The sequence below is a fragment of the Hibiscus syriacus genome, unplaced genomic scaffold (genome assembly GCF_006381635.1).
Source record: "Hibiscus syriacus cultivar Baekdansim isolate YM2019G1 unplaced genomic scaffold, ASM638163v2 tig00000538_pilon, whole genome shotgun sequence".
Lineage (NCBI taxonomy): Eukaryota > Viridiplantae > Streptophyta > Magnoliopsida > Malvales > Malvaceae > Hibiscus > Hibiscus syriacus.
This window is the reverse complement of record NW_024061797.1, coordinates 417,984-445,975: the sequence shown is the minus strand read 5'-3', so window position 1 is coordinate 445,975 and position 27,992 is coordinate 417,984. Positions and strand designations below refer to the sequence as shown.

At 34.6% G+C, this 27,992-nt stretch overlaps 2 protein-coding genes, 1 long non-coding RNA gene and 1 pseudogene across 3 annotated transcripts; 3 read left to right on the top strand and 1 right to left on the bottom strand.

Annotated features, from left to right (window-relative positions):
• Positions 1-4,040: 4,040 nt before the first annotated feature.
• LOC120208582 lies at positions 4,041-4,815 on the top strand. The gene is made up of 3 exons (XR_005524326.1): positions 4,041-4,158; positions 4,651-4,710; positions 4,801-4,815. It is a non-coding gene; the product is annotated as an uncharacterized LOC120208582 (long non-coding RNA).
• Positions 4,816-4,883: 68 nt separating this feature from the next.
• On the top strand, positions 4,884-9,032 carry LOC120208099 (sodium/hydrogen exchanger 2-like). Its single transcript, XM_039207459.1, has 12 exons — positions 4,884-4,895; positions 4,945-5,139; positions 5,227-5,273; positions 5,654-5,720; positions 5,817-5,917; positions 6,139-6,240; positions 6,334-6,472; positions 6,560-6,622; positions 7,274-7,278; positions 7,336-7,414; positions 8,108-8,466; positions 8,968-9,032. Exons 1-11 carry the CDS (start codon positions 4,884-4,886, stop codon positions 8,435-8,437), a joined length of 1,140 nt encoding a protein of 379 aa, XP_039063390.1. The 3' UTR covers positions 8,438-8,466; positions 8,968-9,032.
• Positions 9,033-10,125: 1,093 nt separating this feature from the next.
• LOC120208572 (serine/threonine-protein kinase RUNKEL-like) lies at positions 10,126-18,905 on the bottom strand. The gene is made up of 11 exons (XM_039207804.1): positions 18,767-18,905; positions 18,575-18,664; positions 15,721-15,773; positions 15,555-15,630; positions 15,347-15,408; positions 15,114-15,192; positions 14,979-15,038; positions 13,203-14,840; positions 12,104-12,973; positions 10,659-11,783; positions 10,126-10,378 (listed from the first exon to the last, which is right to left on the bottom strand). Exons 1-10 carry the CDS (start codon positions 18,812-18,814, stop codon positions 10,671-10,673), a joined length of 4,089 nt encoding a protein of 1,362 aa, XP_039063735.1. The 5' UTR covers positions 18,815-18,905; the 3' UTR covers positions 10,126-10,378; positions 10,659-10,670.
• Positions 18,906-24,634: 5,729 nt separating this feature from the next.
• On the top strand, positions 24,635-27,701 carry LOC120208561 (annotated as a pseudogene).
• The last annotated feature ends 291 nt before the right edge of the window (positions 27,702-27,992 follow it).

The window sequence follows — 27,992 nt, the reverse complement described above, 5'->3', positions numbered from 1 at the left end:
TCCCAGCACATTCAACTGACCCTTCTCCTTAAGGTGTTTAATTAATAAATTCACCCTTTTAATGCTGCATCTTGTCGACACTTCCTACATTTTTTAACAATATATAATGTTATAGTTCTTATATATTTTGTATCAACGTATTTACAAGTTTAAGGAATACCTTATTTTCATGTGCTTTCCTCCGTTCTTTGTATTCTTTACTATCATTCCTTGACTGTGTGATGTAAGGTTCCTTTTCAGCATCACTCATTGAATTCCATTTGGACCTCACATCTTTTTTCACCTAATATTAAACATAAACGTTTCTTAATCAATACATTAACACTAAATACTAATACTACTCAATGTCAATTTCATTTTACATACCGAACCGCTCTGTGTGCCATCTCCCTTCATCCTTTTGCATTCGGCCATACTGTTAACATTTAAAATTTGTAATCAATTTAAAGTTTATCGATACTTTAATCCAATTATCATTTCAACAATAATAACAAAAAGACATTGATACTTACTAGAAGTACATATATCCACCCTTTGGTTGCTTTCGAGTCTCGGCCTCAATTTCAAAGTCATCTGCTCCACCAACAATTTTCCAACCCATTGACTCCATTTTTCCTTCATACATCAGTTTACGCAAATCAAATTATTTTGTTACATACACTTTATTCAATATACAAATATAGATAACTACTCTTGTGGTAAAACGGTTTTCTTCAAAAGAATTTGAATGGCCACACCAAAATGTGTCGGCACATTTATACAACCTATAATATCATTTTCTACCTATAATATTTAATAAAAGTATCGACATTTATATTTTTCCTTGAATATCTATCTCTACCTGCAATCGGTCCCAAATGCTTCCTTACTCCAAAACCCCAAACAACACATAAAAAACCCTATCGCGATTACTGTAATAATAAAAAATTAGGGTTTCGACAACATACTTTTCGATTCGACTACAGCAACAAACAAACAAACTTCGCTTTAGAAACGCCTTCTGAAATGCAACAACAATTACTCTTCGATTTCAAAAACTCGTCTGTTCTATCTTTTTCAGAGGATATTTAGCTATGGCCTTTATATTTTCATCGGATATGTTATTTATATTTAATCGATACAAATACAAAAGTGTCGATACTTTTATGTCAGGTGTCGATACTTTCGAAAGGATAATTACCTATTTCTTTGAAAGTGTCGATAATTTATTACACGTACTTACGAAAGTATCGACACTTTCAATATATCCGATATCATTTTACCGGTTTTATCATTTTGATATCGGTTTTATCATATTTTTACATGTTATATCGTTGTGGATCGATATATTTTTTTAAAGTATCGACACATTATAGGCGCTATAACTGCTTCTCTTTAAAATTCACAAAGTGTCGATCATTATATAAAGTATCGACACTTTTAATATATCCGGTAACGTTTTACCGGTTTTATCATTTTGTTACCGGTTTTATCATATTTTTACCTGGTATATAGTTTTGGATCGATACATTTTTTAAAAGTATCGACACTTTATAGGATTTAAAACTGCTTCTCTTTTAAATTCACGAAGTGTCGATCCTTATATTAAAGTACCGACACTTTAAATGTATCCGGTAGCGCTTGACCGGTTTTATCATTTCTATACCGGTTTTGTCATAGTTTTACCTGTTATATTGTTTTGGATCGACACATTTTTAATTTGGATCGACACTAACCGGTAGCACAATTTTTTAATATTTCTTCATGACTTAGACCTACTTTTATAAGTATGGACACTTTTATAAAAATGATATATACTTTTTTTAAAGTTATGTAATTTATGTTTCAATTTTTTTAATAGTGTTTCATGTTTTCCACCTACAATATTAATTTAATAATTTCATTTACACAAAAAATTATTTGATTGTTTTGATATTTTATAAAATATTATTTAGATTTTAAATTTAACAATATTAACTAAAGATAATAATAAATATATTTTCACAGTGAAATAAGTATGGACACTTTTATAAAAAGGATAGATAATTTACAATATAACAGATAAAAATATGACAAAACCAGATTCATTATGACAAAACCGGTAAAATTTACTTGATATGTTAAAAGTATGGACACTTTTATAAAAAGGATAGATACTTACCGATAACCAAAGTTTACCGGTTACCAAATTTTTTAATAGTTTTTCATATTTTCTACCTAAAACATTATTAGTTGTCAACATAATAGGTACCGCTAAACCGAATTTATTAAATATATTTTAATGTATCCGGTAATACTGTATATTAACCGTATATTAACCTGCCTTTCCTGAGACATTCCCGAACGGTAATGTTTTTGTATTTTCTCTCCATGGTTCACTCATTTATTTTTCAATTTTAAAAAAATAAAAATATAATATTTCATTTTTTTTAAGTGATTCGGGATTTCATTGCTTAAGTTATTGCGAATGAGGTTTGCGATTGGAGTTTTTTTAGTCAAGACTGTTATTCTTGGTTTACATTTTTGAGATTCAGAGCTCGAGTTGACGTGAGTTGGATTCTTTGGTTATATATATTGTTTTTAAAAAGCTTTCAAGTTGACCTGTCGAGTTAACTTTGTTTGGCTGGCTGGAAAATGAGGAGAAAAAGGAAATTTAGATAACTTATGTTTTAGTTTCTTTGAGTTTATATTTCTGTAAATTTGAATTATTTCCGTTTTTAATAACTTATTGATTTTGAATCTCAACTTTCGATTCCTCTCACTTACATGTCCTGTTTCTCAGCATCCAAACAAGAAACTGAGCTATATCGTTTGTCGACTGATCCAAGCTTCAGCTCCGTATTTAATTTTTCTCGTTTTTACTCTCTCTTTTAATTTTCAACAGATTTTCAGTGAGGTTAGCAGCTGGAGCCGGAAGATCTCTGGAATGAGAGTTTTCGGACCCAAATCAAATACATAAGGGAAATTGAATTATAATAAGAGTCGAACTCTCGAGATTATATAAACTGAACTCTTAGGTCGTACTTCAAAATTAATAGGTTGTTGATTGTTTGTAGTAACCATGGCGACCGGGATCCTAAGCTCGGTTTTAGCCTCGGATCATAGCTCAGTTGTTTCAATGAACTTATTCGTTGCGCTTCTTTGCGGTTGTATTGTGATCGGTCATTTACTAGAGGAAAGCCGATGGATGAACGAGTCCATTACCGCCCTTGCCATTGTAAGTTGTACCTTTGCACATTTACATACACACATACATACATACATAATATATCTATATCAATATCAATATATGGTGCGTGTGTGTTTATTATGTTTCCAAAGAGAAAAATGCATTAATTTTCATAATTTTGATTTATTATAATGGTAGGGGTAGGGCACAAGGTTTCTTAACCTTGAGGTCGTGGGATCGAGTCTCATGGAGCGCATATCATAATTTGGAGGTCTTCTATGGAAGCTGCTCTCAACCTAGTGTTGGGGGTAGCCTACTATCTTACCTCCCCTTACCCCATTACATATGGGAACAAGGGACATCCATTTATTATTTTTAATGCGGGGTGAGTTGTTGATGTTTTCGGTCAATATCTATTTGTGTTCGTCTCCACTTAATTTATGAGGAACAATAAATGATATAGTTTTGGTCTCTTTCCCTTAAAGTGCATTAACTTCACCCATTACTAATTGGTCTACCAGGATATGGTTCTAGGTCCCTTGAGGAAGGTTAAGAGTTCAAAATCTGACATTGTGAATAGAAAAAATTGTGTTGGGAGGGTCTCTCTCATGATGGGACTCTGAATATTCGATTTGGAATTAGTCGACCAAAGAATCAATTGGATACTGACGGTTATTTGAGGGAGGGGGAGGTTTGGATGTGGCCTTTCACTTTCAATTTAGTTTAAGATCTTGTTAGAGATATAAAACTTAGTGACGGGTAGAAGTCATGCTTTATGAACACGATACAATTAATACAATATTTTTTTCTTGAATTTGATAAAAATAATGCATTAAATGCGACAAAATAGCAAATTGAGAATCATCAAACACGCTGGACATTGACACTGATTGACATTTTTCGTTTTACCAGATTCCAAGTGAAGAAGAAGCAATTTTTCCGCAACTTTATGGCAATCATACTGATTGGTGCAGTTGGTACTTTAATATCGTTTGGCATCATATCTGTTGGTATGTTTAGTGTTTAGATGACTTTTGCAAGTTTCATCTTATTATTGGGTTAGTTCAAGGTGGATGGTTCATGAAATACACTGTTTTCATATTATTGGTGAAAATTTGGAAACGATGCACCTATTTTATAAGTTCTATAGAAGTGTGATACATACTGTTCCGACTCTTCATTATCCTTGTTTGACACCTGTGTCTAACACGACCCATGGGGTTCAAAGGATATGACTCTTGAAACATGGAAAACTTGAATAATATTGACAAGACCCGTACTTGTATTTGACACTCATACCCAAATTCGATTACCATAGATTGTGGTCATACTTCTTGTTGAGCTGCACAAACATGCACACCTGCACTCAAGCACACATACTAAATTACTAATACATTAGCCTTATCTCATTAAGGTATTATTTCTCGGGTTAAACAAATACTAACTACTTATTGCTAATTTTTATCCTAATATCTTTTCTGTCTTCTTTTATGGTGGCCTAGGTGCCATTGAGATTTTCAAGAAAATGAATATTGGGGATCTGCAGATAGGGGATTATCTTGGTAACATTCATGCCACTCTCTTTTTCATACAAAATTGTTGTATTGTATGTTTTAGTCTTTTGCTAATTCTCCTCACTATCTGAACTGCAGCAATTGGGGCATTTTCTTTTTCATACAAAATTGTTGTATTGTATGTTTGAACTGTGAAAGTATGTATGTTAGAGATCTAGATTATGGTTACAATCGTTAAACAGAAACTGTGCCGATCGAATGATCCTCTGCTTGTTTGTTTAGGTTCTTAATCAAGATGAAACACCTTTATTGTACAGTCTGGTTTTCGGGGAGGGAGTTGTTAATGATGCCACATCAGTGGTTCTTTTCAATGCAATCCAGAGCTTTGACCTTTCTAACATCAGCACTACTATTGCTTTACAATTTGTGGGAAACTTTTTGTATTTGTTCATCTCAAGTACTTTGCTGGGGGTTTTGGTGAGGCTTTCTTTCTATTCACAGTTTGAAGATATACTTGATTATGGTTTGGTATTCCTTATGATCATTTTTGTTTATTTTCTACAGGCTGGACTGCTTAATGCTTTCATTATTAAAAAGCTCTATTTTGGAAGGTTTGTATACTAGTCCTATGTGAATAATTTCGCCTCATTTAACTAGCTGAGGAGATAAATTGAATTGTCTATTAATTTCATGATATATAAAAATGAGGAATAGTTGAACATTCTCAACCGTAGTCTATAATACTTGAACTTGAGTGTGAGTGTCGGATACAGGTATATATCCAACATGGAAATATTCATTTTCATCCAAGTTTTTCTATATATTTGGAGGAATCCCGGAAGTTCATGTCCCCGTGCCCATGTCAAGATATGCATCAGGCTCATGTGCTTCAAAAAAAAAATGAAGAGTCGAAATAACAGATTATTATTATTCCGGTCCAACTAGACTATATATCTGCCTAAGCATATATTTTCTCTTCTTGCAAAAATAGGCATTCAACTGATCGTGAGGCTGCTATTATGATTCTCATGGCTTACCTCTCATATATGTTTGCCGAAGTAATCTTTAGACCTTGCTAGGCACCTCTTCAATGACAGTTTTTTTTTACCAAGAAAAAAAAGCAATCTAATCTAATGACAATGTTGGTCTTGCAGCTTTTCTATTTAAGTGCGATTCTTACGGTATTCTTTTGCGGGATTGTTATGTCTCACTACACGTGGCATAACGTTACGGAAAGTTCAAGAGTTACAACAAAGTATGTTCAGTCTTCAATATCTATTCAACTACTAAAAATCATCCATCTCATTCTTTTTCCCCCATGTCATTTTAGAGAAAAAAAGGTGAAATTGGTGATTTTTACCGGTTGAGACCATAAATGACGTGGTGAAAAGGATTCATGAAATAATTTCTCGTTATTTTGAATTGTATCCAACCTTTGGTGTTATTGTATCTCATCACTCCCAATTATTCTTTCAGGCATGCTTTTGCTACTCTGTCATTTGTTGCTGAGATCTTTATCTTCCTCTATGTTGGCATGGATGCTTTGGACGTTGAGAAGTGGAGAGTTATTAGTGATACGTGTGGCCAATTATACACCGTTTTTTTATCTTACCAATGACTTACAGTTCAGTTTTGTCTATCACAAGTTTACATAACTCTTTTTTTTCTCAGCCCCGGAAAATCGGTTGGGGTGAGTTCGATACTGCTGGGATTGATTCTTGTTGGTAGAGCAGCCTTTGTTTTCCCCTTGTCGTTCGTATCCAACTTGACGAAGAAAGCTCAATATGAGAAAATTGGATTCAAACAGCAGGTATGAGTTTTAAACCATTGTAAGTTGCATCTCTAGTAGGCCCGAGTTTGATAAATTTATACCTATTTGTGAACATCTATTTTCCAGGTTACCATTTGGTGGGCCGGTCTTATGCGCGGTGCTGTATCGATCGCACTTGCTTATAATCAGGTATAAGGATTTTAACTAGTTTATACTTGTATATAAGTTAGATTCTATACAAAAATATTCAACTGATATTTATTTGATGGTTCTAGCCATGGTTTGCGTATTGATTAATAGGATGGTCATGGGTCAGGTTTTTCACTCACTCGAACTTAATTCGAAAATTAAATTCTTTTATCTATGCTTGATATAATATTCAACTAGATTTTTAGGATACAACTTGCATATGCACATGACCAAATATTTATATATATATAATTTTTTTATTAGTTAAAATAAAAACCTAATTGAAAAAAATAAAATAAAGAAGAATATTATTATAATTATCTTTAAATATATAAAAAATAATTATAATATTATATCGAGTCAAGTTTTATCTCTAAACTCAATCTTAACGTGACTCTATTTTAAAAAAATTCCTACATGACTTGAGATTAACCTGAATTTTTATATAACGAAAAAGGAAAACAACCTCCATTGGGTCAAGTCTAAATCCATCAAGTTTGGATCAAATATCCATCCTTGCGGGTTAATTTAGTATGCCTAGTCGAGATAATTTGCTGACGAAAATGTTGTAAACTTTCGTAGAATTGCACATTTTTGGCTTTCCTTTATGTAATGATGAAGAGTTTAATATATGTATTTGCAGTTTACCAGTTTTTGTCATATTCAAAAAAAAAAAAATAGCTGACCCTTATTCCCATATATAATGGGATAAGGGGTTTTGGTCATACTCAATTGCAAAGAAATGCACTGATGATAACCAGCACAATCACAGTTGTTCTTTTCAGCACAGTGGTAAGACACAAGTCTTCGTTTTAATTCTTCGGTAAAGCTTAATTAAGGCCTCTTACCTTTATCGTCGTGCCTTTCAACCTTTTCCCAAAATCACTGTTTCCCGAATGATACGTCTGTAAGTAGCAATAGACATGATATTAACAGTTGATGAGTTCTGACTTAATCTAATTATATAAGTTCAATATTTTTTGAAAATTCAAATTCTGGTTGGACCGGTGAGAATTTTTAAAGGATAAAGTCGAGTCAAATTTGGATTTAAAGTGAAGATCTTACACTGAGAGAATAATATAATTATTTCTCATGTATTTAGAAATAATATAATTATTTCTCATGTATTTAGAAATAATTACATTAATATCTTTATATATGTAATTTTTTTCCTATTAGGTTTTTATTTTATTTTAAAATAATGAATTTGTGAATAATCTATTTGTGTCCAGTCGAGTATACATTTCACCCAAAACTTAAGCTGGGTTTTGGGTTGGTAGAATCTCCCTAAAATGTTATTTAATTTTTTTCCTAATAATCAATAAATTAATATAGATAATGATTAGTAGTCTAAAGTGTGCAATTAGAGAAAAACAATAAAACAGTTTAAAATATTTAAAACTCTCTTGTATTTTATTATTTTCAACATTTTTTCGTGACAACTCCATGATTCCTATGTAAAATATGTTCGTTACCACTATGCAGGTTTTCGGATTGATGACTAAACCATTAATAAGGATCCTGCTTCCTTCACCGAAAAATCTCACCAGAATTCTTTCATCTGAACCATCTACTCCTAAATCATTCATTGTGCCATTCCTTGACAACGGGCAAGAATCCGAGGTAGGCCAAGGAAAACGAAACATACTCCGACCAAGCAGCTTAAGAATGCTCTTGACCACTCCTTCCCACACCGTGCACTACTATTGCAGAAAATTAGACGACGCCTTCATGCGACCGGTATTCGGCGGAAGGGGTTTTGTACCCTTTGTTCCCGGGTCACCAACTGAACAAAATGGTCATCAATGGCAGTGAACGAGGAACTCTAAGCCGGTCTATAGCAGGTAGAGATGCACAGAAGCCGGATTTCAATCCAATCCGGATCGGATAAAAACCGATCCGGTTTTTTTCCCCAACCCAAAAACCGGATTTTAAAAAAACCAGATCGGATTCTAACCGGTTTGGAGGGCCGGATGGTGTAACCGGTGTAACCGGTTTCGGTTTGCAAAAAAATCGGTTTTTTTTTAAAAATCGGATTTTTTCGGATAAAAATCCAGTTTTTTTAAAAACCCGGATTTTTTTTCGAATAAAAAATCAGTTTTTTATCCGGTTTGAAAAAAACCGGTTTTTTATCCGGTTTGAAAAAAACCGGTTTTTTATCCGGTTTGAAAAAAACCGATTTTTAATCCGGTAAAAAAATCGGTCGTTCAATTTTTTCCCAAATCGGTTATACTATCCGGTTTTTAAATATCCGATCCGGTTTAAAAAAAACCGGTTTTTCCAAAATCCGGTTTCGGATATATTTTAGGCAAAATCGGATATTCGGATTTTTTGTGCACCTCTAGTAGCAGGTAGTAAAATCGTACTGAAACCGGCTCAAAAGTCGGGTTTCAGTGTGAAGCTTAAGTTGTTAATATATATGAGTGTTTTGCCAGATTGATTATAGCAGCAATTTTGTCCAGCATTAGCTGTTTATCATTTGATTGCATTTCATGTAACTGTTGTCAATAGTGAGATTGTGTTCTTGACTTAACTGTTTGGTTTATTATAATGTTATAAAATGTTTTTAGTTAAATTTCGGGATAAAATGTATAAATATTGATATGAAAATATAAAAATCATCTTTTAAAAATATTTTAGTTTTATATAAAATGTTATTTTCGATTCCAGAACAGTTTAAACAGGATCTGGATAAGAAAAATTTATGTTTGTCAGTCCGGTCTTTAGGGAACTTAAATCAAATATGCATATTTAAGGCCAAAATATCTTATTTTGACAGAATTTATTAATTAATATTCTCTTAAACTTAACTCATTTTTAATGGTTAAAATAAATTTTATCTTTTTTAAAGATTATAAACTTGAGTAGATGCATCTAAAAAATATATTTACATTGTTAATAATTAAAAAACAATATGAAAATATACTACAAATGTTTCTTGAAAGTAACAAGGTAGGTATTAGTTTAAATATTTATATATTATAATACAAATCTACCTTAACTATATACATATAAATAAATTTATATCAGAATATAAATCATAAAATTATTAACTAAGTTAATTAATTATATTTATTAATATAATTGTACAAAAAATAAAAATAATCAAGACAGTTATTATAAAAAGTATCAAATTCTAATACAAAACAGATTGAGATGATAGACATTGATAAGATTCAGATCGACTGAAATGGGTTAAAATACATTACAATTTTGACCGAATTGGAAACTATTTAACACTAATTTAGGGTTAATATGAGCCTCAACTATATATATATATAATCATTTAATCAACTTAATAATTTCATTTAATTAAAATATTTTATTTATAAATGAAATTATACAAAATATAAAAATCTACTAAAATATTAAATTCTAATACCAACCAAATCGGGATGTTACACATTGATAAGACCAAAACTAATCGAAATAAATTAAAATTTTGATCGGAATATAATTTAAACTATTTAATATTAAGTTACAGTCAGTACGGGCCTATAAGTGACTACCATACAAGGTGGTGAAGTTGCACACTTGCATGCTATCGGTTTGAGTAATGGATAAAAGGAAAGCAATGAAGATAAAGATAAATTGAATACATGATACTTGTATCAATTGTGATAAAGATGAGAAGCATGCATGGTTTACATAGTTACATGATAAAAGCTGGACTTTAACAATAGAAACTCACCTCTCAAACATGGATCATCTACACCAGAGCTCCATCAGACATCCTCCATGGCCTATCGAAAATGCCTGCAACAAAATCTATGAATCCGTGTTTACAAATTTTATTAAAAGAATCATTTTGATCATTGAACTTTTAAAAATCACAAAATAATTATTAAATTTATCAATTATTACGAGATGGTCAATGCGACGATATTATAATAATTGTAAAAGTTTCATAAAATTTAATTATAACTTTAAAATATAACTTGTTAAAAATTTAATGACCATTTTGTATGTTTTGAAAGTTTATTGATCCAAACGATTATTAGAAGATAGTTACATTACGAGCTATTTGGAGATGTACCTGAAAAGAAGTTCAAATGCACCGCGGCAGCCGCTGCAACTCCGAGAGAACCAAGGAAGTAACATTAGCCAATCCAGGTATACTTGAGCTTTTCAACTCAGAAATTATGCATTGAATCCGTGTAATCTCAGCTGCCGATATCGTTAATATCATAGCCTGCGATAAGTACTGCCTACAAGCATAACCAATTGCGTGCAGTAACCTCTTCAAGAGCAAGTGAGAATTTCCGTTTCCCCGACACGACTCAAGGACCGAACCGGCCTTCAAAAGATTAGTTAGGAACCCGCTCGTGGCTTCCCTCGGAGCTGCCTTGAGCAACAAGACAACACATTCAGAGGCTACATCAGCAATGTGTGGTTCAGGATATGCACTTAACTCCAACAACACTCCAACATTGCATCCAAAGTCCATTATATCTCTAATGCATTGCTGTTGATCAACCGAGCCACCCTTCTGCAACGAACCATCGAGTAGTGGTGCGGGTTCCTTCGTATAAACAAAACCATTTCCGATAGAGCGGAGAAGGAAAGCTTTGAACAAGCCAAGAGTTGGCTCAAGGAAGTCTTCCATGTCCTTTGCATTTACGAATTCCAACAGATTACCGATTTTTCGAACCACCTTTAGCTCCGAAAGTAACTTGGAATCCATCTCTGGAGCAGAAGCCAATGCTAAACAAAGTTTGACATTGTTTACATTTGTATTCGTTAGATCGCCAAGCAAAAATCCGAAACATTTTGAGACCATTTTCGGATATAAAATGTCGGAGATTTTGATATAATCGAACTCGATTAGCATCACTAGAAGCTTCTGTGCATACATGGGAATAGGATCTTCATCTTCAATCAAGGTGGGGTAGAGTGGAAGAAAATGAGAATTAGAGACCAATTTCAGATCCTTTGAACTTTGATCGGTTAATGATGGTTCGTTCAAGAAGATCATCATCACATCGAACATGATTTTCAGGCACAAAAATCTGGCATTTCCATCTTTGTTTCCCTTGTAAAGAACAGCAAGGCTAGGGAGAATTCCTTGAATGAAAATATTAGAGCTTTCAAGAATGACGGGAGATTCCTCAGGTATAGATTCCAGAACTCGTAACAATGTTATTTGGAAATCGTCCCGTCCCTGGTGAACGAAAAAGATGGCCTATATTAGAATATGAATCTTTGGAAAAAAATTAACACATAGTTGGCCTATGTTGATTCGTACACTATTTTCCTTTAAGTATCCGAATTCAATGTCTGTTTCCGATATTCATGTGTATTCAGACATAAATATAGAGATATGAACTTCAAAATAATTGAAAAACTCAAATAATTGCATTATGTGCACCGATTATTATATTCTACTTGCACCATATCTTGATTTTGCAAACAAAAATGAAGCAAATGCTCTCAAAAGTTCAATGATAACATCAAAAGGATGGCTGAGATAATACTGCATACCTGAAATGGTGTCTCAACAACTTGGATAAGATTCGCCAACTGCCGCAAGACCTGATGAGTCACCAATCTGTTCTTAAACGATGAGCTCTCGAGAAGATGAAGAACTACAGGGAACAAGTGAATATTGTTCTTCGGAGCAGCGCGATTGGTAAGGGCAGAGATCTGCCCGTGTCGTCTTCCTCCCATCATTTGCTGGATATCTCCGGTTATACCATCCAATAAGGTGGGAACCGTAGATGCCACTTCATTGAGAAATGAATTTAGGCACTGCTGTAGATAGTTATCCTTCTCTTTTGCCAACCTGTCCACTGTGGGGAGTAACCTTGAATTGCAAAAGAATTGCAGTAACCATCTCTTACCATTCTTGCAAAGAAGAGCCACCGAAACAAGTGCTTTGCCCCGCAAGACTTCACTTCCTTGTTCAATGAGAGACATAAGATTAGGCACCAGATTCTTGTCCTCTGCCAACTGTTGAAGGTACCTTCCTATGTTTGAGAAGGAATGGCTTCCAAGCATAACCACATTTAGAAGATTTAAGCTGATTTGCTGCTCACGCAGACTGCCCTTGACAAGAGCAGATGCAATATCCTTGAGTGAAAGTTTATCTGTAACTGATTGAATGATATGGGGATTGAAACGAACAAGGCGGACCAAACAAGACCCTGCAGTTAGCCTCATGCTCTCCTGCTTCCCGGCAGCCTTATAAATGTAACACAGGTTGTTGATTACATCCTGGCTGGTAAAACGAGCTGCCCAATATCCTCCTTGACTGCAAATGTTTTCAATTGTCCTAAGCGCGTAAAGCTGAGTCATGTCATCCTCTCCTTTACGTAAGACTGATGACACCAATGAAATCAATGAATTTGGGACCTACCAATAAGGGGAGAAAGTCGCATTACAGTATTTCACATGCAAGTGAGCAACAATTCTCTTTAAAGCATCAGATTCAAGACTCCAAGACTGCCTATTAATACTGTATTGTGGCAGTTTCTGACTGCCTTAAATCATGGAAACATCGAAAGCAACGTCATTAAAATTCAAGATTCCACTTATTAGATTTATTTTCTAAAAAGCTAGAGCAATGGCATATGAAACAGACCTGCCAGCCAGATACAGGCTTGTTGTCTTTTGATGGTGATTCAAATGGATTGTTATCTCTTGCTTGCTCATTTAGAGTGGAAATATAGAACAGTAATTCACCTAAAGCAGCCATAGAAAACCTTCTCACTTTTTCTTGCCTGTCTCTAAGACCATCAGTAAGCGCACCTAAAATTCCTGAATTCGCCAAGTCCTCTTTGATAAAAGTAGAATGTCGGATCAGCAAGCCGATCAGAGAAGCAAGTTGTACACGCAAAGCTGAAGTCTTGGACTGCCTTAGCATTTTGACAACCATGAGCATTATTGGACCATTAGTCAAGATATTGGCTGCATCTGCGTTATTACTAAGCATCTCAAGGTATCTAATCACACTTTGCTTCTCACCAATGCCAGTACTCCCACCAAGTATTGCTATGATCCTACTGTTGAGTGCATCCAATTTTTCTTTTGACACTCTTACAAAATCAGGTGGTTGCATAGCCTCAAATGGTAGTGAAGGATGTACCTCTGACATTTTATCAGCTTTTCTGCTTGGCATTACAGGTCTTACAGAAAGATCAGAAGGATGCCAGAGAACTTGGGAGATATTATTGGATATTTTTGACCAATCAGACTCAAGGACAACCCCTGGACTTTCCTTAATTCTCTGGTTTCTTTGCTGGGAACTGACACTCGGGGGGGTAGCAGCCACTTCAACATGATCTGAAGATGATTCTTGATCATAAATTTTTGACTGATCTGAGGCAGGCAAATCACTCCCATCTTGGATGGCTGCTCGCTCAATGTTATTATCCCCATCCTCTACTTTGAGCTGTTGCTGATTCTGGCTTGAAATTTTTTCTTCAGTCGTACAAGCGGGGACATCTGACCCTTCTGGATCATCATTCACTTCCTCTTCAGTGTTTTCATCAAAATCAAGTTCCATATCAGTGTTCTCAATTTTAACTTCAGCTTCATTCTCAGAGCTATTCAGAATGGGCCTCCGGTAATTTTCCTTCTCATTCTCCTTCTGTAGGTTTGTTTTGGCTATTCTAGATAATCTCATGAGGTTCACACGCTTATGCTTCTCCTCCACTCCTCTACCGGAAGCCTTTGTTTGAGTTTTACGGCCAACAGGAGTATCTTTAATTGGTGTCTCATGGGCTCTTGAACCTACAAGAGAATTATCATCTTTCCTTGAAGCTCCTTTGGAATCTTTTTCCCTAATTTTAGGAGGGGTTTTGCTTTGAGAAGATCTATCACCATTACGCTCAGAGAGACATGGTTTAGCATACAACTCAATCATGCTTTCAAATGCAGGCTGAGGGGGTAAAGGTACTTGAGAAAATTTAGTCCTCCAAAAGGCATGCACGCAAAGCTCAGACCACTTTATTCTCTCAGCAGGGTCTTTAATCAGAAGAGAATTAACAATATTGACAAAAGAAGGGCTAGGACTTCCTGGGAGTGGAGGAGGTGGATCTGAGATGATGGATTTTACAAGTTGAGTGAATTCCCTGCCAACAAATGGAGGCTTTCCTGCATAACACTCGTATAGCACACAACCTAGGGCCCAAAAATCAGATGCATAAGAATGGACACCTCCATCCTCAAACAATTCAGGAGCCATATAACAGGGTGTTCCACGTTTAGCTTGTGGCAGCTAAACCATACAAAACAGAAAACGAACAACTTAGAAACGAGAAAAAAGGGTGAAAATTAAAAAAATGAAATTGATTCAATTGGCAATTTATTTCATGCCTACGTTGCACAGTGTATCACAGTTGTTACAAGAACTTACCATGGAAGATGGCGTTTTAGATATATCAGTCAACTTTCTTGCAAGTGCAAAGTCACATAACTGCATCACGCAAACATACAAGTTAAAAGGATGATAGAAACTTAATCTTATTAAAAAGTTATAGCGGATAGGTACCTTAATATGCCCATTCTCATCCAAAAGTATGTTCGATGGTTTTAAATCACAGTAAATGATTCCTTTTGAATGTAAATACCTAATAAAAAAAACAAAATTTTCCATTAGTAACTCGCAAAAGCTATATTAATCCGGTTAACGGACATGAGTATGAGCATATAACCTTCCAAGGATCTTCTAGAAAAAAATTCAAAAAGAAAATGACAGAAATTGAACATAACATATATTCTTACTGCAACGCTTTCACAAGATCATAGGCCAAGAAATGAATTGAATCTTCTGGTAGCTTACCATCCTGCAACCCGTAAATAAAAATATTGATAATGAAACTCAAACGTATGTTTCAAACAAGCATACTCAAGTTCGGGATCCTTGAATCTGATACAGTGAATTTGACCAATAAAATTTCACACAAATGAAAAAGATATAACCTATAAGTACCTGCCGTAACAAGGTCATGAGATCACCACCGGTACAGAATTCCAAAACTAACCATAAATGTGCAGAAGTTTCGTACCTTGATAAACAAGTGACAAAAAATGAGAAAATTTCAAAATATGCCAAAAAAAAAATAGAAATACATATCTAAATTGGAAAATAAGCATACCATGAGTAAAACTTTAGTATATTCAGATCATTTAAAGAGTGAAGTATCCTAACCTGAAAAAGGAAATGCAAAAATCAGTAAAATAGGAGCAAGGAACATAAAGAATCGTGGTAACTAAGCTGAAGACAAAACAAACTTGCTTCAAGAAGTTTCTACAATGCAATGACGACGAAGAAGAATCGAGAGCTAAACATAGATACAAGGAGGCAAAGCGGGAAGCCAAGAAAACAGTGGCTAAAGCAAATGATAAGGCATACGAGGAAATGTACAAGAGATTAGACACCAAGGAAGGATAAAACGACATCTTCAGGCTTGCAAAATCCAGGGAGAATGAAAAAGGATCTAAGCAGCATTAGGTTTATTAAGGACAAAAATGGTGTTCTTTTAGTGAAAGATCATGATATTAAGAGGATTTGGGGTAGTTACTTCTTCGGATTATTTAATGATGATGCCTCTCCCTGTAGAGATAGTACCGTTAATGGATCAGCCGACCATCATACTACGGCCAATGACTGCCCTACAAGTAGGATTGGGATTGAGGAAGTCAAAATGGCTCTTAGAAAGATGGGGAGGGACAAAGCTGTCGGTCCAGATCAAATTCTTATCACTGTGTGGTTGGCCCTAGGAGAAGATGGAGTTAAGAGGTTGACCAATATCTTTAATATTATTTTAGAGACCGCCAAGATGCCAGAGGATTGGAGAGAGTCTACGGTGATATCAATCTATAAGAATAAAGGAGATCCTCAACGTTGTGGTAACTATAGAGATATTAAACTACTCAGTCATACCATGAAGCTATGGGAAAGGGTGATAGAGGCTAGGTTGAGACTGATTACTAGGGTTTCGGAAAACCAATTTGGCTTTATGCCAGGCAGGTCTACTACGGAGGCGATTCATCTACTTCGACGGCTTATGGAAAAATATAGGGAAAAAAATAGAGATCTTCACATGGCGTTCATTGATCTTGAGAAGGCGTATGATAGCGTTCCCCGCAATACGATCTGGAAGACCTTGGAAACGAGACGGATCCCAACTGCTTATATCCGGGTGATTCGTGATATGTACTGTAGATCTTCTACATACGTCAGGACTACAGTTGGCGACATCGAGACTTTCCCGGTGGAAATCGGACTCCACCAGGGGTCGGCTCTTAGCCCTTACATCTTCGCCTTGATTATGGACGACGTCTATTGTGCGACTCCAGGCGGTGTTCCATGGTGTATGCTTTTCGCTGACGACATTGTCCTAGTTGCTGAAACAAAAACTGAGCTGAATGGTAGACTGGCTACCTGGAAGACTGCCTTGGAAGAAAAAGGTCTAAGGATCAATATGATACATAAAGATGGGGTGTAGATGACGACGTTACACACCGTATAAAGGCGGGATGGCTAAAGTGGAGGGCTGCAACTGGAGTTTTGTGTGACAAGAAGATGCCTCTAAAACTTAAGGGAAAATTTTATAGAATGGCAATAAGATCAACGTTGCTGTATAGATCAGAATGTTGGGCAATCAAGAAGGATCACTTAAGGAGGATGGAGGCCGCAGAAATGAGAATGCTTCGATGGGCATGTGGTAGGACTTTGTGGGACATGACACCAAACTCTGCAATTAGGAGGTCTTTAGGGGTGGTGCCTGTAACCGAAAAATTGAGGGAGGGAAGACTACGGTGGTTTAGGCATGTTCTTAGGCGACAACCGTCGGATGCGGACAGGAGGGTAGAGTCGATAACAGTCGACAGTGCCAGAAGGAGAGGACGACTAAGGAGGAAGTGGGTAGACTGCTTGAGATCTAATTTGAAGGATTTAGCCCTTACCGAGGACATGACCACCGATAGGAAAGTATGAAGACTTAAGACCAGGGTAGTTGAGTAGTGTGGGCATCTCAGTCTTCTTTTTTTAATGCCTTTGTAGTAATTTCAATGAATTCTACTTTTTATATGTTTCTGTCATTGAAATTTATGTAGGCTTAGAATTAGGGTGGCGGAGTAGTGTTACCTTAGTTTAGGTTTTAACCATTTTAACTTTATTCCTTATCGCAGCTTGCTATCGCTGACTTCTGTTTATCCTTCTCTTCATGTTTCCTCTTTTAAATTTAGCCAGGACTTACGTTTCTGTCTATAAGCAGAGATTTTCACGCAGAGATTTATTTGCAGGGATTACTTCAAATTACAGACGCGCATATGAAGACATCATATGAAAATTGTTCAACTATTTCAACTATGTATTTATTGACTTATTTATCCATGCATTGTATTTTATCTTTATTTTTAATTTTCTTACTGCCGGAGGTCTTCCACGTAAGCTGCTCTCAACATGGCGTTGGGGGCAACCTACTACCCCACCTCCTCCTTACCCCATTGCATATGGGAATAGGGTTTTGTTGTTGTTGTTGTAGTAAAATAGGAGCAAAAATTGCATTATATTAGTAATTAAGCATTATTATTGTGATTATTAAAACATATCAAATATCACACCGAACTAAAAATAAATTAATAAAAGAAACAGCTCTCACTTCTATAAAGATCATGCATAGTAAAACCACAAGCTAAAGTTACAAAAAAAAGCATCTTAATTTTCAATAAGAGTAATTAGTCACTCAAATCAGATCAAGCATTAATAATGTCGAAGTTATTTCTAGATGAAATTTGCTCCGATGTGAACTAAACATGAATATCAAGATTACCATATTATCTCATGATATTCAATTGAAAAAAAAAGAGACGGCTCTAACATCTGTAAAGATCATGCCGAATAAAATTACAAGCTAAAATCAAATCATGGCATCCAAATTTTCAATATTAGTAATTGATCACTCAAATCGTATCAATAAATTCAAAAAGGAAAGTCGATGTTACTTCTTGAAGAACTTTGTTCCTCTGTGATTTCTCCACGCTTTTGATTGCGAAATACTCAATCGTCTTCTTCTTCCTTCCTTTATACACAGTCTACCAAAAAATGAGATTAATTAGAGGAAAATGCATCAAAACCGAACATAATCAGCACCAAAATTTTTTTGGCGAAATCTGAGAGAAATGAGATGATTTTACCGAATATTTGCCACGACCAATGGCTTCGTAAATGTGATATTGGTTCATGCTGAGGCTGTTAGGGTTCGGATTTGAAAATTGAGAGAGGGAGTGAGGGTATTTTGGGAAGAAGATTTTTCTGGGAGCTTTTTGAAAGAAGAAGAAAGTAGTGAGTCTCTGAGAGATAAATTTTGGCGTAAGCGATTTTGTCAAATGAAGAGAGTGAAATGAGCGGGAAAATAATTTAAATTTGAAAATCAAAAGCACGGAAAAAAGTTATATATGTCGGGCTTACGTGGCGGATCAGATTGAAATCACGTGATTTGAACGTGATATATGACTTTGGGAGGGATTAATGCCTTAACCGGCAAGCACTGTGATTACCTTTAGGGTGCGTTTGGTTCACGGAATGTAAGATTACCAGTGGGAATAAAAGATTACCAGGGAATAGGATTACTGGGAATGTTGTATTTTGTGTTTGGTTGGTTTAGCAGGAATGTAAGATTACCGTGTTTGGTCAAAGGAATAAAAGATTATTGGAATGTATATTTGACCAAATTGTCCTTATTATATATATTTGTATAATATTACAAATTGTAAAATATTTATATATTTTCTTTAAAAAATTAAATTCATAATATTTATATAATTTTTTTACAAAATTAAAAATATAAAAAATGTTTAATGAAAGGGTAAAAAAAATTTAACCCCTAAACTTCATATAAAATTTTAATTATAGACTTTTTTTGTAAATCTAAAATAATTTAAGGATAAATTTGTAATTTAACATTCGTAGAATTTTTATTATTCAATGACAGAAGAATGATATTTTTGAAAAAAAATAAAAATTTAAGGGCATTTTAGTCCAAAACGCCGGTAATGTTACAATACCTAAGGGAAGGGAGGTAATGACATTCCCGGTAATATACCCCAAAAAATCTACTATTGGTAATAAAACATTACCGGGAATGAGATTCCCGGTCAACCAAACATGGGAATGTGGGATTCCCATCCCATGGGAATCCCACATTCCTTAAACCAAACACCCCCTTATTGTTAAATAAATGTTAATTGTTTATATTGACTATTGAGTCAAATCCTATTTTTATTTAATATTTTTATGTGTAATATAAATATAATGTTATATGAAAAATAAAAATAAAAAATAGAATCAGGTGAATGAATATATTCAGTTCAATTTATTCGAGATTTAAAATTTTGATTTTTATAAAGTAATTAATTGTTTAGGGTAAGCTACATCATTCACCAATCAAACTATTTTATCACTTTTATTTTGATCACTAAAATTTAAAACTTTTCAATTTATTCACTTAATTCTGAACATTGATTTTTTTATCATTCTATATTTCTCTCTCTAACATTGTGGTGACGTGATATTTTTTATTGATTTTTAAACTGCCATGTAAGCAAAAAATAATTATTATTTATTTTTAATTTGCTGAAACTTTTTGCAGAACATCCAGACTTATATACATGTTCCTGTCAGTAAAGCTTTAGTTGAATCGACCGTGATTTGGTTGAGAAATTCCATAGCAATTAGAAATGTTTGCATAGCAATCTAACTAATCTCTTTAATAAAAAAATAAATGGAGAGATAAAATGAACGAGTGATTGTTAATTAGTTAAAACAGTATGAAAGAAGTGGTGGTTTAGGAATCGAATACTGGAAATTTTTTGAACAGATGGAGAATTAGCAGGACCACACAGAATCCTGATAATAGTCTTGAAATAGGGGATTCGAGACTCAATAATCTCCAAATAGAGTAGTCTTTTACGCTCCGATGAAGCAGAGGAAGCATCAGAAGCTGTCGGCAACGATTGAATAGGCTGATTTTTCTATAAAAAGGGGTTATAATCTAGCAAAACTACCACAAGACTAACATAATCTACAACAACAAATAAAAATAAAAAGTAATTAAGAACTCTAGTTCATAAATAAGAGAAACCCTAAATCTATGAAATTTGGGGTGTTTCCCGATTAAATAGTCACTGTATTGGTATTTAGAATGATGAGATATTTTTGATATGAAATTTGTAGGGTCATTGAATTTTGATTACGATGATCGGCGGTGGTCAAAAAGAAGATTGACGTGATGGTTAAAATATGCGTTTGTACCTGGTGAGGATACAAATAGAGAGTAAAAGGAGAGAAGAAGGAGAAGAATAAATAAAGAAAGGAGAAAATGAAAGGAAGAAAAGAAAAAATAATTATAGATGATGTGATAATATATATATATATATATATATTAAACGTAGATTTGGTTATTAGATGTATGATTTTAAATTATTTATATAAATACTGTTTAAAAGTGCGAAAAAGATAAAACTAATGTTATAATAATATTAGGGTATAGTACATGAATGATCATTTATTATATATTATTGTTTTGCTGAGTTTATCGATTATTTAAAGTTATAAAATGATCACTTAATTACTCTTATATTATAAACTCGTCATTTTTCGTTAAAAAACTGATGATCGTTTGAGCTGGATGTTAACTTGTTGACTAGTAAATGATAAAATCATATTTCAATAATATCTATTGACATAATCATTGTTTTCAAACACTAGCTCGATGACATAATATTAAACACTGGTTTGACAACATAACGTAAATAAAGATTTGATTAACAAAATGTAGCTCAAACTGTTATGAAATTAAATTTTATCATATTTTAGTGAGTAAATTAAAGTTTAGCGTAGACAATTGTCAATTTTTTAATGAAAATGGATTAATCTGTAACATATAAATAATTAGATGACTATATTATAAGTTTTAATTGTCAAAAGACTCAACAAAATAGTACATTATAGACAAAGATAATTTTTTTAACTTCAATAGTCAAGTTGGGACTCGTTAATATATCATTCTATAGTCGGATGATCATTTATGTACTTTACTCATAATATTAATTAATATTCTAAAATAAGGATAAATTAGTAAATTCGTAGTTTTTCCCGAAAAATCACCTATACCCTATATGTTTCCTTGTCAGTCACTATTCAGACTATTTTTTTCGATCTAACATCTTTGCAGTAAGGTGCGCACCCTACAACGTACTTTACGCTAATCTGACGCCACGTGGGGTAAGGCGTGCTCCATGGACACACGTGTCTAAAGCGCGTCTTATGTCGCGATACATTATTTTCATCCAAGCGAAGTAGATCGCCTTCTATTTTATATCTACAAAAAAAATTAATTAAATAAAATATTAAAAAATTAAATACTTAAATAAAAAAATAAAAAAATAAAAATAAAATATAATAAAATATACCTTAAACAATTATAAGAGAATATAAGAGTATTTGAGAGAAGTTGAGAGGATTTGATGTGATGAAAGTGATTGAGAATGAGAGTATTTATAGGGAGGGGTGAGGGTGTGAACGGGCGGGTAGGTAGGTAATTAAACATAAGGACGCGTGTTAGATTTAAAGGTAAGGCGTACCGCAGGGGCCGCTCTTTACACACGTGTATCTCAAGTCAGCATAAAACGCGTTTTAAGGAGTTAGCCTTATCCACGTGGCTCCATATCAACGTAAAACGCGCTGTAAGGGACGCGCCTTACTGCAAAAGGTGTTAGATCAAAAAAAATAGCCTGAAGAATGCATGACAGAAAAATATATAGGGTATAATTGATTTTTCGGAAAAAACGCAAGTAAATTCACGTCTCTATAACAAATTAAGTTTCCTTGTAGAAAATATTTAGTGCTTTTGCCACAATTGCCCTTCAATTAATTTTGTTTGCCACAATTACCCCTCGTACACCTACACTGGTTTTCGTTTCTCACTACTGCCCTCAAATAATTTATTACCAAAATTACCCTCAATTATTTCCTTCCATCTTTTTTTTATTTTCTAATTTACCCCTTCATCTGTTTTTTTTCTTTCTTTCTAAATTACCCCTTTCATAATATATATATATATATATATATATATTATACGATGTGGTGATAACACCAAATTTATTTATTCGAATTATAGTGAAATGTGAATTTTGAGGGGAAATAATTAGTTTTGACGGTTCACGATGACCGTTGTTTTTAGTAAGGACTCATTTAAAAAAATTAAAACTTTGGTTAAGGATTATAATTTCGTACATGATAAACACCAACGAAACTATTAAACCCTAAAACTTGATCTCATTTAAAATAATAATTTTATAATTGAGATTCATAACTAACACTTTTAATAACATTGTATTAGATAATTATTGAGAGGTCTCAAAGGTTAAAATAAGTGTTGTTCTCTTTAGAAGTCTCAAATTCAAATAATTACGATTGTAAATTATGTGTACGTTGTCAATAACTAAAACAAATTTTGAATAAATAATATATTATAGTTAATCATTACTATTCAAAAAATAATAATATCATATCCAAAATTTAAATATATATTATATCATTTAAACACATATATTTATCATTGTGCATTGACTTTATTTGGTTGAGTGAAAAATGAAAAAATTGAAATCGAGAAGAGAAAAGTAAAAGAAAAATTTCGAGTGTATTTAGTAGAAAAATAGGAGAAAGAAAGAAAGTAAAGATATCATTTTTCGTTATGTGTGTAAAAATAAAATATATATTATCAACTTAATTTTATTTACTCTGATCTTTCAACTCTATCAAATAATAAATTAATTTAAATTTGATTAAATTAAAAAATAAATAAGATATTTTCTAATTATGATCTATAAACATCTCTATATCCAACGTGTTCGGGTCAATATTGGAAGAGAAAAAAAATCCGAGACCCGATCTGACTCATGGACATGTTATACTTAAAATTGTAAATCGATGAAAATATAAGGGCATTTCTGTAATTTAATTCATGAAAAATGACCCTAAAGTTGACCAAAATAACAACCATGTTCAAGAGTGAATCACAAAATCAGTGGCAATAGAGAAATTAAGTCGTACTCTGATACTTTGTGTTCTTCCCCGATTTCGTAGTCCTTCCTCCCCTATGGTTTCTGCCCCTCAAATCCCTAAAACCCTTTTGTTTTTCTTATTTTTTGTTGTTGAGGCTTTTCACTCCTCTCGTTTGGAATTCCACAAACAGGCAAGTTCCATTCCTCTGCTTCTTCCATTTACCGCCCTTTCAAATTCTAGGGTTTGTTTTTGAATTTTTGTTGGCTTACGGTATTCTGGGTTTTGTCACCCATGCATATATGTTTTCCTCTTCGTTCATTTTTGTTAATGTGTCTTAAGGATTGGTTTATTTTTGTTCTCATAAACGTTGGTTCATTTTTGGGTTAGAAACTTAGAATTTGGGATTTAGTTTGGGTTTCAGGTTGTCATTTCTGCTTAGGTGTCTTACGGATTTGAGATTGTTAATGCACTAGCGTTTTAGGCTTTAATGCTAGAACGAAAGAGTGAATTTATTTGTTTTTTCTCATTATGATAACAATGTTAATACAAAATCATGCTTTATAACTCTCTATTGATATGCATGGCTTTTGCAATTTTCTTTTTGTCACTGAATTTTTCTTATTCTTGCATGTTTTCAAAACATCTAGTTATAATTTCCGGCGGGAAATTTGGTTGGTTGGTTTGGTCAATGCAGAATTATGAAGATTTCAGTTTCTTTCATCATTTCTTATTTCTCCGAAGCCTATAATCGAAAATTTTGAACCCTTAGTTGCTTGTTCCATGGGATTCTCTATAAATGCATTTCAAAGAACGCCACAAGTACATTTTGTTTTACCCTTTTCTGTAGAGCTGTTAATCCTTATTCATGCATGCAAATCAACTTGCCATGTTAAATGTGATATTGGTTCCGACTTCTGATAGATAGGATTTTGATATCTTTGGATTTCTGACTTTGTCAAATTTGGGTTCATAATTGTTGTAATTTTATAAAACTACTGCAGGGCCAATGGGGAGGTTGATGGATTTCTCGTCTGATAGTTGACAGATCTCTGAGGGTGAGTACCGGATTCTGTTATAATTTAATTGAATTAGTTTACTAAAGGAATCATTAGCTAGTTTTGTTTCTGAAACACTATCAACCAGCCCCAGTCTGGAATAATTTTTGGTGATGGACTGCAACAAAGAAGAGGCCATCAGAGCCAAAAACATTGCGGAAAAGAAGATGCAGAACCGGGATTTTTCTGGGGCTCTTAAAGTTGCGATCAAGGCCAAACAACTTTGCCAGGATCTGGAGAATATTTCTCAGATGATAATGGTGTGTGATGTGCATTGTGCTGCTGAGAAACCATTCTTTGGTAATGAGAAGGATTGGTATGCCATACTTAAGCTGGAGCAGACAGCTGATGAAGCTACAATAAAGAAGCAGTATAGAAAATTTGCCCTCCTGCTTCACCCAGATAAGAATAAGTTTCCAGGGGCAGAAGCTGCTTTTAAGTTGATTGGAGATGCTCAGAGGACTCTTTTGGATCAAGGCAAAAGAGCTGCATATGACATGAAACGCAAAGTGGTTGTTAATAGACCGGCTCCGGCAGCAGCATTTCGCCCCCCACAGTATCCAAGTTGGCACCCACACACAGCAACTCAGAGTAATATCCCCAATTTTTCTGGATTGAATTCTCAACAACAGCGACAACCGCCAACTCAAGCAGGATTTTCCAATGGCCAGAGCACTTTTTGGACCAAGTGTCCGTACTGTACGGTTAGGTACCAGTACTATACAGAAGTACTTCACAGATCTCTCCGTTGTCAAACTTGCAAAAAGGACTTTGTTGCCTATGATTCAGGTGCAGTTCCACAGGCAACTAATATGAATCAATCGAATTTTCCTCGACAAGGAGTTGCCCAGAATCAGAGTGCTGGGAGAGTGGATCATGGATCTCAAAGGAAGTTCACTACTGAGAATATTTTTACAGCTTTTACACCAAAGGCAGCTAACACTTCAGACGCCCGGACAGAAAAAGCGAATGGTAAAAGAGGAAGGAAGCAAACTGTTGAATCCAGTAAAAGCTGTGACAGTGAAAGCAGCATTGAGTCAGAGGAGGATGTGGTGATTGATGGCAATGGTGAAGTTTTGTCTGGAAAGAAGGTTGGTTCTCAAGTACCGCAGAATGTGCGGAGATCTGGGAGGCATAAGCAACATGTTTCTTACAAGGAAAATTTAAGTGACGAGGAGGACACAGTTAATCCCACAAAAAGACCTAAGGGAAGTGGATCACACTGTGCCACTGAAGAAATGGCTGAGGAAGCCAAGCCTGTACACAATAATCAAGTGAAAGAAGATAAGAAGACGACGGACCACGGAAATGGTAAGCATTTTGAGGCGAGCTTACCTAATGGTAAGAATACTAGGGAAGCTTCTGCTGATGGTATCAAAGGAAAATCAAACCCTGCTGCTGATGATTCTGTGTCGGATTCAAGTTTGGAAGAAACAAAAGAGCCTGAAGTTTTTGATTACCCCTGATCCTGAGTTTAATGACTTCGACAAAGAGAAGAAAGAGGAGTGTTTTAAAGTTGGTCAGATTTGGGCTTTGTATGATACACCAGATGCCATGCCTAGATTCTATGCTCGGATCAGAAGAGTCTTCTCGTCTGGGTTCAAGTTGAGGATAAACGTGGCTAGAACCTGATCCAGATGATGAGAATGAAATACAATGGGTCAGTGAAGGTTTACCTGCTTCTTGCGGTAATTTCAAATATGGAGAGTCTGAAAACGTTGAAAATCGTCTTATGTTTTCCCATTTGATATATTGGGAAAAAGGAACATCTAGAGATACTTGTAAGATATTTCCAAGAAAAGGAGAAACTTGGGCCCTTTTTAAGAACTGGAATATCAAATGGAAGTCTGGTGCCCAGAAATACGAGTATGAAATTGTTGAGATCTTATCAGATAATGATGAAGGTGTAGGAATACAGGTTGCTTACTTGACTAAGGTCAAAGGGTTTGTTAGTGTCTTCTCGCCTATGAATAAGGATACATTTCTAATCCCACCCAGGGACCTGTTCAGGTTTTCACACAGGGTTCCATCCTTCGCACTGACCGGTAAAGAGATGCAAGGGGTGCCAATAGATTCATTTGAACTCGATCCTGTTTCTTTACCTGAAGAATTTTTTGTTTCCAAGGACTTGAAGGAGGAAGGTGGTAATGGCAGAAATCCTAGTGGTTCATGTCCCGGAGTTTCGGAAACGGGGAAGCCAATGGTGGGATTGAATAATTCTGTTCCTCCGGCTTTTGAAATTCCAGAATCAGAATTCCATAATTTTGATAATGAAAAAACCAAGGAAAAGTTCCGCGTTGGTCAGATCTGGGCACTGTATGGTGACGAGGATGGATTGCCAAAGTACTACGGTGAGATCAAGAAAATCAACTCCCACCCAGTTTTCAAAATACATGTGAGGTGGCTTTTTCCTAGCCCATCAGAAACCACGGTCAAATGGTCTGATCCGGACATGCCAACTTCTTGTGGGAGATTTAGCATTGGAAATGGTTCCAGACCTACACCTCCACTGATTCCTTTTCTCATTTGTTAAAAGCCGAGCTACCGGGTCAAAGAACGAATACACCATCGTACCTAGAAGAGGCGAAATCTGGGCTTTGTATCGGAACTGGACTCGCGACATCAAATGTTCTGACTTAGAGAACTGGGAATATGACATAGTGCAGGTTTTGGAGGAAAATTGTTCTCGCTTCAAGGTTTACTTTTAGACAAAGTCGAAGGCTTCAATTCCGTTTTCAAGCACCAGGTAAAAGGAGGAACAGACGCTGCACTCAAATCCCTTGGGTCGATCAGCTTCGGTTCTCTCACCAGATTCCATATTTCCAGCTAACCCACGAGAGAGATGGCAGCCTAAGAGGATGTTGGGAACTTGATCCTGCAACATTGCCACCACATTATTTTTCTTCCTAGATTATTGGGTAGCAAGATTATTAAGTTCAATGTTGTCTTTCTTCACATTATGTGTACGTTACATGATCGGTCAGTGGTTTAAACAGAACAACTCTTGGTTAAAGTCTTAACTATTGTAGGTGTAACTTGTTGAATCATGTTTTGATGTAAAACAATGTAACATCATTATGATTTTGAGGAGTTAATGTAGTTCTATTTTAGCCGTTGCTCTGATCAGTTAAATATTTTTGTTAATTAATTATTATATTTAAATATTAATATTATAATTGTTTTTAAATTATAAGTTAAATCAATTTGATATCCATAAAAGCTACTGTTAAGATACAGTGTTGAATTGTTCTTTTTTTTTTACATGCAAAACGTCTCTACATTTTAGGGTTTTGACGTCGTT

Coding starts and splice junctions, on each gene's coding strand:
- LOC120208099 (XM_039207459.1), top strand. Junction 5,274..5,653: donor AAAAAGCTCTATTTTGGAAG/GTTTGTATACTA, acceptor TTGCAAAAATAG/GCATTCAACTGATCGTGAGG. Junction 6,241..6,333: donor TGGAGAGTTATTAGTGATAC/GTGTGGCCAATT, acceptor TTTTTTTCTCAG/CCCCGGAAAATCGGTTGGGG.
- LOC120208572 (XM_039207804.1), bottom strand. CDS start 18,814: ATGAACCAATATCACATTTACGAAGCCATTGGTCGTGGCAAATATTCG. Junction 15,193..15,346: donor GATCTTGTGAAAGCGTTGCA/GTAAGAATATAT, acceptor TTTTTTTATTAG/GTATTTACATTCAAAAGGAA. Junction 14,841..14,978: donor CTAAAACGCCATCTTCCATG/GTAAGTTCTTGT, acceptor TGTATGGTTTAG/CTGCCACAAGCTAAACGTGG.